The sequence below is a fragment of the Fusarium pseudograminearum genome, chromosome 2 (genome assembly GCF_000303195.2).
Source record: "Fusarium pseudograminearum CS3096 chromosome 2, whole genome shotgun sequence".
Taxonomy (NCBI): domain Eukaryota; kingdom Fungi; phylum Ascomycota; class Sordariomycetes; order Hypocreales; family Nectriaceae; genus Fusarium; species Fusarium pseudograminearum.
In genome coordinates this window covers 6,356,995-6,369,566 of record NC_031952.1, presented here as the reverse complement: position 1 = coordinate 6,369,566, position 12,572 = coordinate 6,356,995, and the positions used below count along the sequence as shown (strand labels likewise).

At 46.4% G+C, this 12,572-nt stretch overlaps 5 protein-coding genes across 5 annotated transcripts; 2 read left to right on the top strand and 3 right to left on the bottom strand.

Moving 5' to 3' along the window:
* Positions 1 to 774: 774 nt before the first annotated feature.
* FPSE_06580 (uncharacterized protein) lies at positions 775 to 1,405 on the top strand (the record flags this gene model as incomplete). The annotated part of the gene is made up of 4 exons (XM_009259698.1): positions 775 to 969; positions 1,033 to 1,117; positions 1,174 to 1,186; positions 1,234 to 1,405. 4 exons carry the CDS (start codon positions 775 to 777, stop codon positions 1,403 to 1,405), a joined length of 465 nt encoding a protein of 154 aa, XP_009257973.1.
* Positions 1,406 to 1,716: 311 nt separating this feature from the next.
* FPSE_06581 (uncharacterized protein) lies at positions 1,717 to 3,222 on the bottom strand (the record flags this gene model as incomplete). The annotated part of the gene is made up of 1 exon (XM_009259699.1): positions 1,717 to 3,222. The coding sequence occupies one exon, from the start codon at positions 3,220 to 3,222 to the stop codon at positions 1,717 to 1,719; it is 1,506 nt and encodes a 501-aa protein (XP_009257974.1).
* Positions 3,223 to 4,910: 1,688 nt separating this feature from the next.
* On the bottom strand, positions 4,911 to 6,468 carry FPSE_06582 (uncharacterized protein; the record flags this gene model as incomplete). The annotated part of the gene is made up of 3 exons (XM_009259700.1): positions 4,911 to 4,994; positions 5,086 to 5,975; positions 6,447 to 6,468. 3 exons carry the CDS (start codon positions 6,466 to 6,468, stop codon positions 4,911 to 4,913), a joined length of 996 nt encoding a protein of 331 aa, XP_009257975.1.
* Positions 6,469 to 6,807: 339 nt separating this feature from the next.
* On the bottom strand, positions 6,808 to 8,472 carry FPSE_06583 (uncharacterized protein; the record flags this gene model as incomplete). Its single annotated transcript, XM_009259701.1, has 2 exons — positions 6,808 to 7,427; positions 7,479 to 8,472. 2 exons carry the CDS (start codon positions 8,470 to 8,472, stop codon positions 6,808 to 6,810), a joined length of 1,614 nt encoding a protein of 537 aa, XP_009257976.1.
* Positions 8,473 to 10,371: 1,899 nt separating this feature from the next.
* Positions 10,372 to 12,108, top strand: FPSE_06584 (uncharacterized protein; the record flags this gene model as incomplete). The annotated part of the gene is made up of 1 exon (XM_009259702.1): positions 10,372 to 12,108. The coding sequence occupies one exon, from the start codon at positions 10,372 to 10,374 to the stop codon at positions 12,106 to 12,108; it is 1,737 nt and encodes a 578-aa protein (XP_009257977.1).
* Positions 12,109 to 12,572: the final 464 nt, after the last annotated feature.

Here is a 12,572-nt window from a genome sequence, read left to right as displayed (position 1 = left end):
TAAGAGACGAAATTAGTAGGTCAACTTATGCTACTTAGACTATGCTCTTTAGGCTATTTATTTTTGTAACCTAAGACTTAGGAGGTAAAAATTTTTGCTGCCCAGTAGCTAGCGACTAATAACTTAGTGAAGGTTAATTGTCAATGGAATGCAAAGCTCAGCTTAATGTGATTGTCTGCGCTCGAGTGGTTGGAGGCCCTGTTCCAGCACTAATACACATTGATGTCGTGCAAAGGCACCGGGACGCTGTAAACGACAATCGCTCATGTATGATGTGAGGCAGAGATGAACTGCATTTGGGTCGCCTGAGTGATTATTTTGGAATCCCATATGTCTAGTTACAATCTAGCAGACTGCCAGGTCGTATTGAGAAGCTATTCCTACCCGGATTAGGAAGTGCTTGTGCCTAGCCGGTATTTCGGCACGGGGCGGGAAGGTTATATTTGCCGCCTAAAAGGCACGATGCATGGCGGCACGTGGACTCGATTGACGCATTGAGCTTAGCACTAGGCACTGCAACGAGCAATCGTCTGATAATCCTGACAGCTCGCTGATCTATTACAAAATACGAAGAGTTAATTGTTCGTGTCCGAGTTAGTCCTGCGCCACGAACGAGGAGGGGCTCGTATTGATTTATGGTCGCTTTCTTGGCCTCATGCGCCTTCGAGACGCATATAAAATGGTGACTATGTTCCTTGTATTTACCACAACCAACAGAATACTATCGTTACCTCCTCATCTCTCTTTATCACCATTACACTTTCGTTCGTCACCATGAAGTTCAGCATCCTTGCCACCTTCACTGCTCTTGTCAGTAGCGCTACTGCTGCCAACCAGGCTGTTGTCATCAACAACTGTCCTACCACGATCTATGTTCAATCTTTCCCTTACAATGGAGCTGCTCCTGGAGCTCTGACCGCCCTCAAGCCAGGACAGAAGTTCGCTGAAAACATGCGCTCAACTGGCTCGGTTAGTGGCACCCCTGCTGGCCCTTGCAACTGACAATAACTGACACGAATTTGCATGATACAGACTGTCAAGATTGCCACCAGCAGAACTCTTACCAAGCCTCTCTTCTTCGGATACTCTTCCACCTCCAAGCCCAACTATGTCTACTGTAAGTACATCACACTTCATATCCTAACCAAGGCTTTTACTAATTATATTCTCCAGACGAGTTTAGCACGTAAGTCTGTTCATCGTCCTGTCATTTGCATTTTACTAACCGATCAGTGAATGGGGAAACCCCTTTGCCAACAAGCACAACATCCTCAGCCCTGGCACGGGTTGCAAGCAGTTTGATTGCCGCGCCGGACAGGCTGACTGCTACAGCCGCCCGAGCATGAAGAAAGTATTTGGATGTCCTAGTCCTACTACCGTCACTGCTACGATCTGCGCAAAGTAGGCTGTCTTATCGGTTCGTTGTGGTGTATAACGATTAATTGTGGTGGGTTGACAATTAACACATTGCGATAATGAGATTGAGATCTCAGCAGAGACTACTCGTTCGGTAGCAGGAGGAAATAAGTCTATTATAATTTGAGATATAATTACCCTGATTGAAAAGACTGGTTATGGTGAATATTATTTTTATGTGAAAGCCGGTACTATGCGTATATGTGACAGTAAGGCTATGGAAACATACTATTGTACATGTATTGAATTAAAATGTTCATGCGTTTATACATAATTCTCGTAAATACAACTGAGGTGGTCTTAATCACTCTTTTCAACAAGGCCAGTCTCAGTGCTGACAATTCTTGGAGAAGCATAATAGAAGCCCCCACCATTGAACTCGCCTTCAAGCTCAGGATACTCAAGCTCCTTGTAAATCTTCTGGATTCTGGCTGCGCTCTTCAGGAAGCTCTTCTTTGTTTCCTTGTAGTCAGATGCACTCAACTTTCCATCCTTCTTGACGAACTCGCCGTCTACCATGACGTGCAGGACATCAGCAACACTAGCGTGGAGCATAACAGCTGCCACAGGGTCAACCCAACCTAAGAGAGCAGGTGAGTCCGCTGCGTTCCAGACGATTAGATCAGCCTTGGCTCCCTCCTCGATAATTCCGAGGTCTTTACGTCGCAGTGCCATGCCACCAGCACGGGTGGCGAGATAAAAGGCCTGGCCAACGTTCATTGGGCTCTTGTTGGGAACCTCCAAGTTGTCGAGGACCTTGTCGAAGAAATAGTAGCGCGCACTCTGCAGCCAGATCCTCGCTTGTGTGAGAATATCGGTGGAGAAGGTAAAGTGGGTATCGACTCCGAGAGCAGCTTGATCTTGGATATAATATGAGTGTGGGTGAGTGTGACCGTAATGCATCTCGGACTCGGGTGTGATAGACAGATATTGGTTTGTCTGGCGAAGTAGGTTCGCACCAGTTGCTGTCATGAAACTACCGTGGGAGAAAACAACGGGGATGGAAGTGTTTAGAAGGTCAAGGGCGTGGACATCTTCAGGGAGATTGTTGACGCCAAATGGTCCAGCAAGGGCGTGTGTCGTGACAACAGAGACATTGTAATCCTTGGCCAGGTGGGCAACATCTTGAGCTACGTCTGGAGGGTTGGGCCCAAAAGAGTCGTAGGAAATTCCAAGCTCGACGTTGTTGTCCTTGAAAGACTCACTTTCCGCAATCTCGATGAAGTTTGGGATCTGGTCGCGCACAGTGTAGTTTAGAGCTGGCACATCATGGAAGGCATACGACCAGAACACTCGAGCACCACTAGCAATGGAAGCGTTGAGACCAGCGTAGGCAGTCTCGTTGGACCAAGTGTGGTGTGCGTGGTCAAGTGAAGTAGTGACGCCCGCGTTCAAAGCCTCGAGAAGTCCGGCGAGTTGACCCCAGTAGACATCATCAGCTGTGTAGTGAGGGGCAGCTGCAAACTCGCCATATCGACCAAAGTACTCTGCAAGAGTGGTATTGGAACCTATCGTCTTGAAGGCAGTTTGCCAGCCATGGCGATGGGTATCGATGAAGCCGGGAGTGATGATTTGGCCAGTGACGTCGATCTTCTCTGTGTCGTTTGGGAGATTTGAGGGCTCGGATGTGCTAATAGTCTTGATACGATCACCACTGATCAGTAGGTGGCCATCTTGAATGATGTTGGGCTCGTTCTTGGAATCGTCCCAGCCGATGATTGTTGCACCAGACAAGAGCTTAGTGGTGGCAGCTTGGACCTGGGTTCCCAGAGCCCCAATGGCAAAGATGGCAGAAGTATGTCTCATTGTTTCTTGGGTACAATTCGTATTGTGATAGAGCTTGGTGCTGGTAAAAGCACTCTAGCCTGCGTATTTATATGTGCCATGTTAGGCAAGATCAAGATGACGGATCTCCGGATATACTATGCTATTGAAAGGAGCCCATTAAAACTTTCGATAATTTGTTTCTTCAAGCGTTCTTGGCGATTTCTAGAAACTAGAGATGAACCAATCGGCATTTCAATATGGGCACCACTACCTAATTTCGTGACATCGTCAGTCCTCGACCCCACAGGCTCATCGCGAGAGAGGAGCTAAATGTGGCGCGTTGCCACATCGTTTTAGTTGTTTATGCGAGTGATGACGCATAAAATGCACCGGATGTCCGGATATACGGATTTACAGCCGGATATACAAAAGAAGTGGATGGATTGGCGTATTTCGAGGCAAGACTGTGTTACACCGACTTCTTACTCCTGTTAGACTATACGATTCTATAAGATATACCATATATGAGGTGGTTTGTATGACTTCTAAATGAAGATCTGCGAATAGGAGAAACCACTAGCAAGCAATTGGACGCAAGGAGTCAAAGCACAACGAAGCTGGGCAGAAACTGAAGTTGCATTGATGTGTACGAATTATACTGTAGACGATCAGCGAAAGAAACGGAGCTTGTTACAATATCGTAAATGAAATTTCTGACACTCGGCTTGTGACACATCACGCCGACGTTGGAGGAGCTCGCTTGACAATGAGAGGCAATCCGGCTTCTCTGTGTCAACTTTAGGGTAGGTTGTAGGTTATCGAATACCGCATGTGCGGTAAAAGGTCGATAGAAGAGAGCCTCTTCCTGAACTCGCAATGGACATCTGTCTGACAATCTTCTGGACCAGTAAGGTACTGATAAATAGCTTCATGTTTCTCATTCTAAGTTCCAATTACGATGGATATTGTGTGCTGTTAGCTCAGCTGAACACTTTTAAACACGCTGTAGGTTGTTCATGACAGAACTTTTCCTAGTACTGTTCAAAATGTTCAATACTCTATTTCATTTTCCTCCTCATATAACAATAGAACAGGATGACAGCTTCCTGGCATGCGGTTTCATTCGCGCTCGTCGTGTAAAATGACCAAGTGGTTTCGCGCGACTCAATGGTACGTAGTTAAGGCTGACCCCCAGACAAGGGAGGTTCCAATGTCCACAAAAAAAAGACGAAAAAAAAGAATTCAACGCTGCCCCCGCACTGGATTGAACAATGGACCTTTGCATTACAAGTGCAACGCTCTACCACTGAGCTACAAGGGCGCTTATCTTGTGATATGTCCGCTTTTCTTTTAAGTATATAGACATGCTCCAACTTTACGCTCCCATCTGAATTTTTTTTACCATGCTCGTTTTCGAAGTTTAATCTACACACCTTTTTTTATTCATCATTATCAGGACTAGAACTAATGTGTAGTGCTCATATTGGAAGGTAGATATACACCTTGAATCTTATCTATAGACGCAAAGTTCGAAAACAGAGTGTTTGCCAGATAGCCAGGTAGGTTATCCTCAGCCGTTAGTTACCCGATGGCTTAAAGTGTGCAATTTGTCACTCTACACACAACTCCTTTTACAATAAGTTTTAGTTAAATCCAATCAAATTACCGCCTCTACAACCAGGATCGCTGAAGTTTGGTCAATTTTGTTCGTCTCATCGTCGCCTCCTTCATGTGTTTTCAGGGAGACGTAGTTGACCATGCATCTTGCCCTTCTCCACCATCATCACTTGATGGCAAGGGCAAACTTCTATCTATATTCCGTAGAAAACACCCGCTGGCCTTGTCCACAAGTATGTTCAGATGTCGATAACTCCCTCCGAATCTCGATCCCACTATTCTCACCATCTCAACCAGCGTGTCAATCGCACCAACATCCATAGCCGAAGCCTGGAAGTCTGGCGGCACTAATAACATGAGGTCTGCCAGGGAACATCCCACATCGAATACTTTTTCCAGAATTCCGATACCGTTGGCTTCGAAAGCTTGAGTCGGCACTAGCTGTGATATGAGAACGATATCACGCGCAATACTGGCTGGATAATGGAGCGACATGGCATTGTTGCTGCTTGCTGTGGATAATATTTGTTTTGAAGCACAAAGCTTCCACACCACTGTTTTAAGCCATTGGCGTGAGATGAGGAGATCTGCTTGTTGGACCTGGGAGTGGTTTGACAAATTCGGCAAGGAATATTTAAGAAGGCCTTGAAGATGTGACAGGCGAACAGAATCAGTTGGAGTTGAGGGAGTCATCTGATTCCAGTTCGTAATGAAGTCAGAGTCAAAAGGACGAAACAAGGAGATCAGATCGTGGAAGCCAAGAAGTATGTCTGCGTCTTGTGACAAGGGATCAATAGCTGGGAGCTCCAATGTTTCCTGTAATCGGATGGGGCGATTCCTTTGCAACCCGTATGCTCTCTCAGTGATGAACAGAACCCAGAAAGTTCGTCGAGCATAGATAGAAATGATTGGGTCAAGGAAATCATCATATGTGACTTCTTCGTGCAGTCGCAGGGTCTGTAGCATTGTGATGGCCTCTTGCAGGTAGTACCATGCCGGATTGTCCTTGTCCATAGAGAAGAAAGCGGCATAAAGGAAGAATGAAGTGTGAACATGAATTAATGATGGGTGTTCCACAGCCTTGCAATGTCGCCTTGAGCGAAGAGTCTCCGATATAAGAAAGTCGGCAGATGGAAGGGTGATATCATTCTGTGCAGGCGATGGTGGCAGTATTTCTGGAGACAGTGCAATAATAGCGCAGCAGGCTGAGATCAAGCTGTAATTCTCAGCTGAAGTTCTATTTTCTTCAAGTTGTCGGCGGTCCAGAATAGGCGTGAGCGGGTATTTGTGTTTAAAGTAGGCATCCAAACACCATTGGACAACAGATGCAGTAATTTGTGGTGATGGATAGAAGTCCTCCGTATTTAGTATTAGGGTTGGACTTTCTACTGGTAAGAAGGCCAATTCATTATTTGCGGCTGGACTTGGAAGAGGACTCGAAACCTGAAGTATCGACTCTCCAGGCCTTTTGGGCCTTCTACCCTTTCGCGGGCCTTGAGGTCCCGTCTTTTTGTGTACGGCCAAGTACGTACAGCCTAACCCAGAGTTTTGGCAATTAATACACGGATTACTGCCATTGCATCGTATTTTCCGTCGATGGCAAGGATCGCAAGCTTGTCGGACTTTATAAGGCCTCTGAGACGAACTTGGAGTTGATGGAGCAGACATTGTTGAATAAAACAGGATTGAGATTGCGTCAAACAAGGTTTGAGGTTTGTGGGGAACTGCCTTTATATAATGCGGAGACGCGAAATTCAGCCAATATGGATGAGAACGTCTTAGTGCTGCAGCTCTAACGCCACTGATCCACATGATCATTCACTGGGTATAAGAAGGAAATGGGACATTGAGCTGAGCTCTCTTCAAGTTGGTTGTGTAGTCTGATGACATTTCTGAAACTGTAAAATAATTTAAAAAAACTCCTAAGCTAGATATTTTGTATTCCATCCACTATCATTGTCCAATCTCAACATGTGTAGATTCTGAAAACAAGCCCCAATGTCACTCTCAAGCTTGAGGCCTCTGAACGACAGTGCCGTTGTTGACCACAAACTCGGAGAACTTTCTGGGAGGAACACCACTGGCATACAGGCAATCAATATCGTGGTATGTCCTGTTCTTGGTCTCAGGCTGGAACCAAAACAAAGCAGCAAGAATGAAAACCTCAGCTCCGACGAACAGGAACATGACCTTTCCGCCCCAGTTCAGCTGATCGGGGTTGATGAAGTATGGGAACACAGAGGACAGCATAAGGGCTGTAAGCTGCTGGCACACAAGACTGAAAGCAATGGTCTTGGGACGGGTGGCCTGAGAAGCAGTCTCCTGAGCGACAGCCCAGCCGAAGCAACCGACAGTAGCAGTGTACAGCATCGACCATGTGATCATAAATGTAAGAAGAGCAGTATTGGCGGCATGGTTGGCTGTACCAGCCATCGAGGCTCCAGCGATGATGATGGACCAGCAGCAAAGGAGTGCACCACCCCCAACAAGAGATTTTCGTCGAGGAAGGACATCGGATACGGTGACGGCAAAGCAGTTGGAGAGGAATTGGAGTGTCGAAGAAATGGCAGTGAGACCGAAGGGATCGGCTTGACCGATGAGCTCGAAGTAGTAGGTCTGGTAGGTGTCTGTACATGTTAGTGTCTGGCCATGGTACTTGTGTGGATATAATAACTTACTCGCAAAGTAACCACCAGAGAAGTTCTGTGATTGCAATCCCATAACAGCAACGAGAGTTCTGGATCGATGCTCCTTAGAGAAGATGGCCCTCCAGCTGGTCTGCTTCGCCATTGAGGCCTCGCCAGCGGCGACTTCCAGTTCGGACTTGATGAAGTTGAGTCTCTCCTCCACATCGATTGAGTCACCGTACAGCTTGATGATGGCCTTTCGCGCGTCGTCGTCTCGGCCCTTCTTGACGTACCAGATAGGGGATTCGGGCAGGAAGGGAAGACCGATAGCAAACAGCGTTGGCACGAGGAATGTCATGACAAAGGCAAGTCTGAAGCTCCACTCGCCTGGAATCTTGGAGGAGCCCCAACCAGTGATGGATGAGAGGAAGAATCCGAGGACAATGATAACGTTGGTGAGAGAGCTGAGGGAGCTTCGGAGAGCAGCTGGCGCGTTCTCGGTGACATAAAGGGGAGGAGTGACAGTCGAAAGGCCGACGGAGAGGCCAAGTAGGAGCTTGGACACGAACAGAACGGGCAGGCTAGGCGCAAAGACAAGGGCGAAAGAAGCAGCCAAGGACAAAGCGATAGCAGTCCAGAGAACAGCCTTCCGACCAACCCAATCTGCGAATTGTCCAGCAAGGAAAGCTCCAAAGATCTGACCGATGGTGCTAGCTGCGTTCCAGAGAGATTGCCACAGGGCTGGGATGACGTATTGGTCACCGACCTCGTAGTATTCGCCATAGACCTTGCGAAACTCGGGGAAGGCGATCGCTACACCTGAGAGACCTTGATCATACCCCCATCCAAAGACAAGGGACATGATGTAGAGGGACCAAAGGACATAGCGTTTGTCCTTCTTGAGGTTCGTCCAGAGGCGTTGGTATTGTTGCTTGGGGGTGAGGTCTTGGGCGTCAATAGCTTTTTGAACTCCGACTGGATCAATGACCGCTGCCTTTTCGACATGGTCAGAAACAGTAGCGAGAGCCTCAATCTTGGTCGACATTTTGCAAAAGAAGATGTGATGATTGATGAATGTGGCAAAGTTGAGATGGTGTTGGAGATGAAGCTTGCGAAAATATATTTGAAGGGATTCATCTTAAGATTTATATCAATTGGAGAAACACAGAATTGAGTATCCTTCCCCGGAAAATAGTCATCGATTTTGGTACTATGCGTAGCCCCATGGGGATCTGAGTAGAGAATTCACCCTGTCGGAGCCGACAGTGTCTCTTCAGTCGTGTGATCATGCTAGTGGGTAGCAGAAAATTGGCCTCCTAAATCTTAGGGTACAAAAATAAGCAGTCTAGGAAGCCTGGTCTAAGTGGCATAAGCTGACCTATTAATTTCGTCTCTTATGCTTCCAGTGGCTAATATTTTTGATACCCTGAGACCATGCCACCACCACCGAAGAGTCAGATGGAATAAAAGAAAACTGGGACCAGGACTGAATGGCTGAATTTCTACTGGTTGATAGATCTCTGATGAAGTGACCCTTCCAAGACAAGTTCAATGTGACTGTCGGACCGATATTGATCGTCTCTGGGGCAATAGCCATTGACGAATGATAATTCACCCTTCATGAATCCAGCCGGCCGAACTCCATAATCAATATTCGACCGGGATTAACGTGGGCTAGATATTGGATCAGAAGATGGCCACTAGCAGCATAAGAGACAAAATTATTAGGGCAGCTTATGCTACTTAGACTAAGCTTCTTAGATTACTTATTTTTATACCCTAAGACTTAGGAGACCAAGTTTCTGTTACCTACTGGATGGGCTAGATCTTGGATTACAATATCGGCCGACAAGTCGCATCTGCAACGGCCATAAGCATATTGTAAGCCGCTCGTCTGTCTACACTATCTTTGTTCATCAAGACTCAGCAACATGAAAAGGCGATGGCGCTACTGCGAGCACGAGGCTCGCCGTCCTCAATCCCCTTGACAAACTCAACAAAGAGGGAGGCTGTTGATTGCTTGTCACCGCCGTCATCAACCAAGAGGCCACGGCTCAAACACACTGTTGAGAGCTTGCAACTTGTTGGCCATGATCTGGAATTGCCTCTCAAGGAGAGAGATGAAGTTTTGGAGTGGCCAAGGGCATTCAAGTACCCATTTTAGTTAGAGTTACCAGACTCAGATGTTGATGAAAAATGAGAAATTAAGATAAGGCTAATGGAATTAATGTAGAGTCACAATGGGAATAAGAACTATATTTAATTTAAGATATAGAAAGAAATGCAAAACTCAAGATTAATATAATAACTATACTAAATTTCATAATGAGAAGAGTAATAAAGATTTCGCAAGAGGCTATAGTGATAATATATTGGCTTTTCTTGAAGTATTGCAAAATTATTATTTTATCATCAATAATCAGTACAGTCATTAGACAAAGTCATAATGATTAGTGTAACTTCTAATTCTTTCGATTTGTCTTGATAGATGAGTTCAAGGTAGGAGCGTTTAACATTAAAGATTTTTCATAGAACTTCACACCAAATCTTCAAACGACATTTTATTCCCACTGCAAACTTGTTCACAGTCGAGCTAATGGAATTGTGGCATATTAGCCTACGTCTTAGAATTCTGTACCTCTAAGTCAAAATACCTTCAATGACAATGCTGATTGAAGTATCGTGCTATTATGACAATATCGAATAACCATTGACGAATAATAATTCACCCTTCAGAAATCCAGCCGGCCGAACTCCGTAATTAATATTCCCGGGATTAATATGGGCTAGACTAGATCTTAGATCGATTCCCCCGCATCTGCAACCGCCATAAGCACTTGTCGGACCGGCGAAGGGTATAAGAAACACAAAAAGAGGCTTGCAGTGTGACCAGCACAACTCATCCCTTACCATCAAACTACTCCTCATTTTCATACAAGTCATCATGTTAGACAACAGCCCTCCAGACCGACAATGGTGGAAAGAAGCAGTTGTCTACCAAATCTATCCAGCAAGCTTCCTCGACTCAAATGCTGATGGGCTGGGCGACCTGCCTGGCATCATCTCAAAGCTTGACTACATCCGCTCAGTCGGAGCCACTGCTATATGGCTGTCACCAATCTTTAAGAGTCCTCAACATGATATGGGTTACGATATTTCAGACTATCGCGACATCCATCGCCCTTATGGTTCCATTCAAGACGTCGAGGCTCTCATCAAGGGATGCCATGAGCGAGACATCAAGATACTACTAGATCTCGTGGTCAATCACACCAGCCACGAGCATGAGTGGTTCCGTGAGTCACGATCATCAAAAACGTCCCCAAAGAGGGATTGGTATTTCTGGCGTGATCCCCAGTTCGACGCTGATGGCAACCGCAAACCTCCCAACAACTGGTCGTCCATCTTCGGCGGCAGTGCTTGGACATACGACGAACCCACGGGTCAATACTACTTGTCACTATTTCTACCTGAACAGCCCGACTTGAACTGGGCCAACGAAGACATGCGTCAAGCAACATATGCCGACATGAAGTTCTGGCTCGACAAGGGCGCTGATGGCTTCCGCATTGACTCCATGAACCTCATGTCCAAGCACCCTGACCTTCCTGACGCGCCCATCACACGGCCTGACTCAGAGTTCCAGCCAGGAGACAAGTACTTTGCCAGCGGACCCCGTATGCACGACTACATCCGAGAAATACGGGAGGAAGTCATTGACAAATACGACTGCATGACTGTTGGAGAACTCGGCTTCACGAAGGACGAGGCCAGTGTCGCCAGCTACGTGGCCAAGGAACGCCATGAACTGAACATGTTGTTCACCGGAGACATCGTCGACATGGATTTCGGTGCCAACCACAAGTACGAAAGAGATGACTTTCGCCTGTCAAAACTCAAGACAATCACTAGCCGCTGGCAAGGAGCTATGCCCAAGTTCGATGGCTGGAACACGATCTATATGGACAACCACGATTCAGGTCGTTCTTTGTCACGATATGGGTCGGATCTGCCCCAGTTTCGCAAGGAGGCAGCCAAGATGTTGGCCATCTATCTTAGCACCTTGAGCGGAACATTATTTCTTCTTCAAGGACAAGAGATCGGCATGGCCAATGTTCCAGAATCATGGAAGATTGAGGACTACATTGATGTCGAAGGACTCAATTATTACAAGAGCCAGCTGGAAAAAAGAGGCCCAGGCGCTGACATGTCTGATATCATGAGGGAGATGAGACTCAAGGCGCGTGACAATGGAAGACTACCAATGCAGTGGACTGCCGACAAGAACGCCGGTTTCTCTGAGGGCGAAAAGCCTTGGATGCGCGTGAACGACGACTTCGAGGAGTGGAATGTTGCGCAGCAGGAGAATGACAGCGACAGTGTGCTGGCTTTCTGGAGACAGGTTCTTGAACTTCGAGAAAAGGAAAAGGATGTATTTGTCTACGGACTATTCACCAACCTACCTGACTATGAGGATAGCGAAGATATCTTTGCATACACCATGACTGGTTTTGATGGGAGGTCAGCGCTTGTTCTGCTGAACTTCTCGGATAAGGAACAGAAGGTCGAGGTGAAAAATGGCTTATGGGGTAAGAAGTTGATTGGAAAGAACAAAAATGAATTTAGTAAGGAAGGGGTGCTACTTCAGGCTTATGAAGGTGTGGTATATGCGGGTTGGTGATGTGTTGAGAGATAAAAGCGAATGCATTAAGGTGTCGCGGGCCTCGGCGATATATATAAATTGGACCGCCTTTTCGGTTTACATATAAACTACAAACACAAACAATAGGTGTTACTACCGTGGTAAAAATTAGTGTGAAAGTCTATCTAAAGCCCTTTTCTGTAGAACTCAGCTTCGCAACATCTTCGCAACATCTTCCATCCACTTGCCTTTCGCCTCCAAGAGTAAGAAAACTCTGACGCTAACTGCTGATTCTGCACGCGGAATACTGGTGAGTAGGTAGCAGAAAGGTTAGCCTCCTAACCCTTAGGGTAGAGAAATGAGTAGGTAGTCTAAAAAGCATAGTCTAAATGTCATAAGCTACACTCATAATTTTATCTCTTATGCTCATAGTGGCCAATGTTTCTGATGCCCCGAGGACTGGTTACTAGTGCTAACTAAGAGTGTGACGCACTGATTTATAC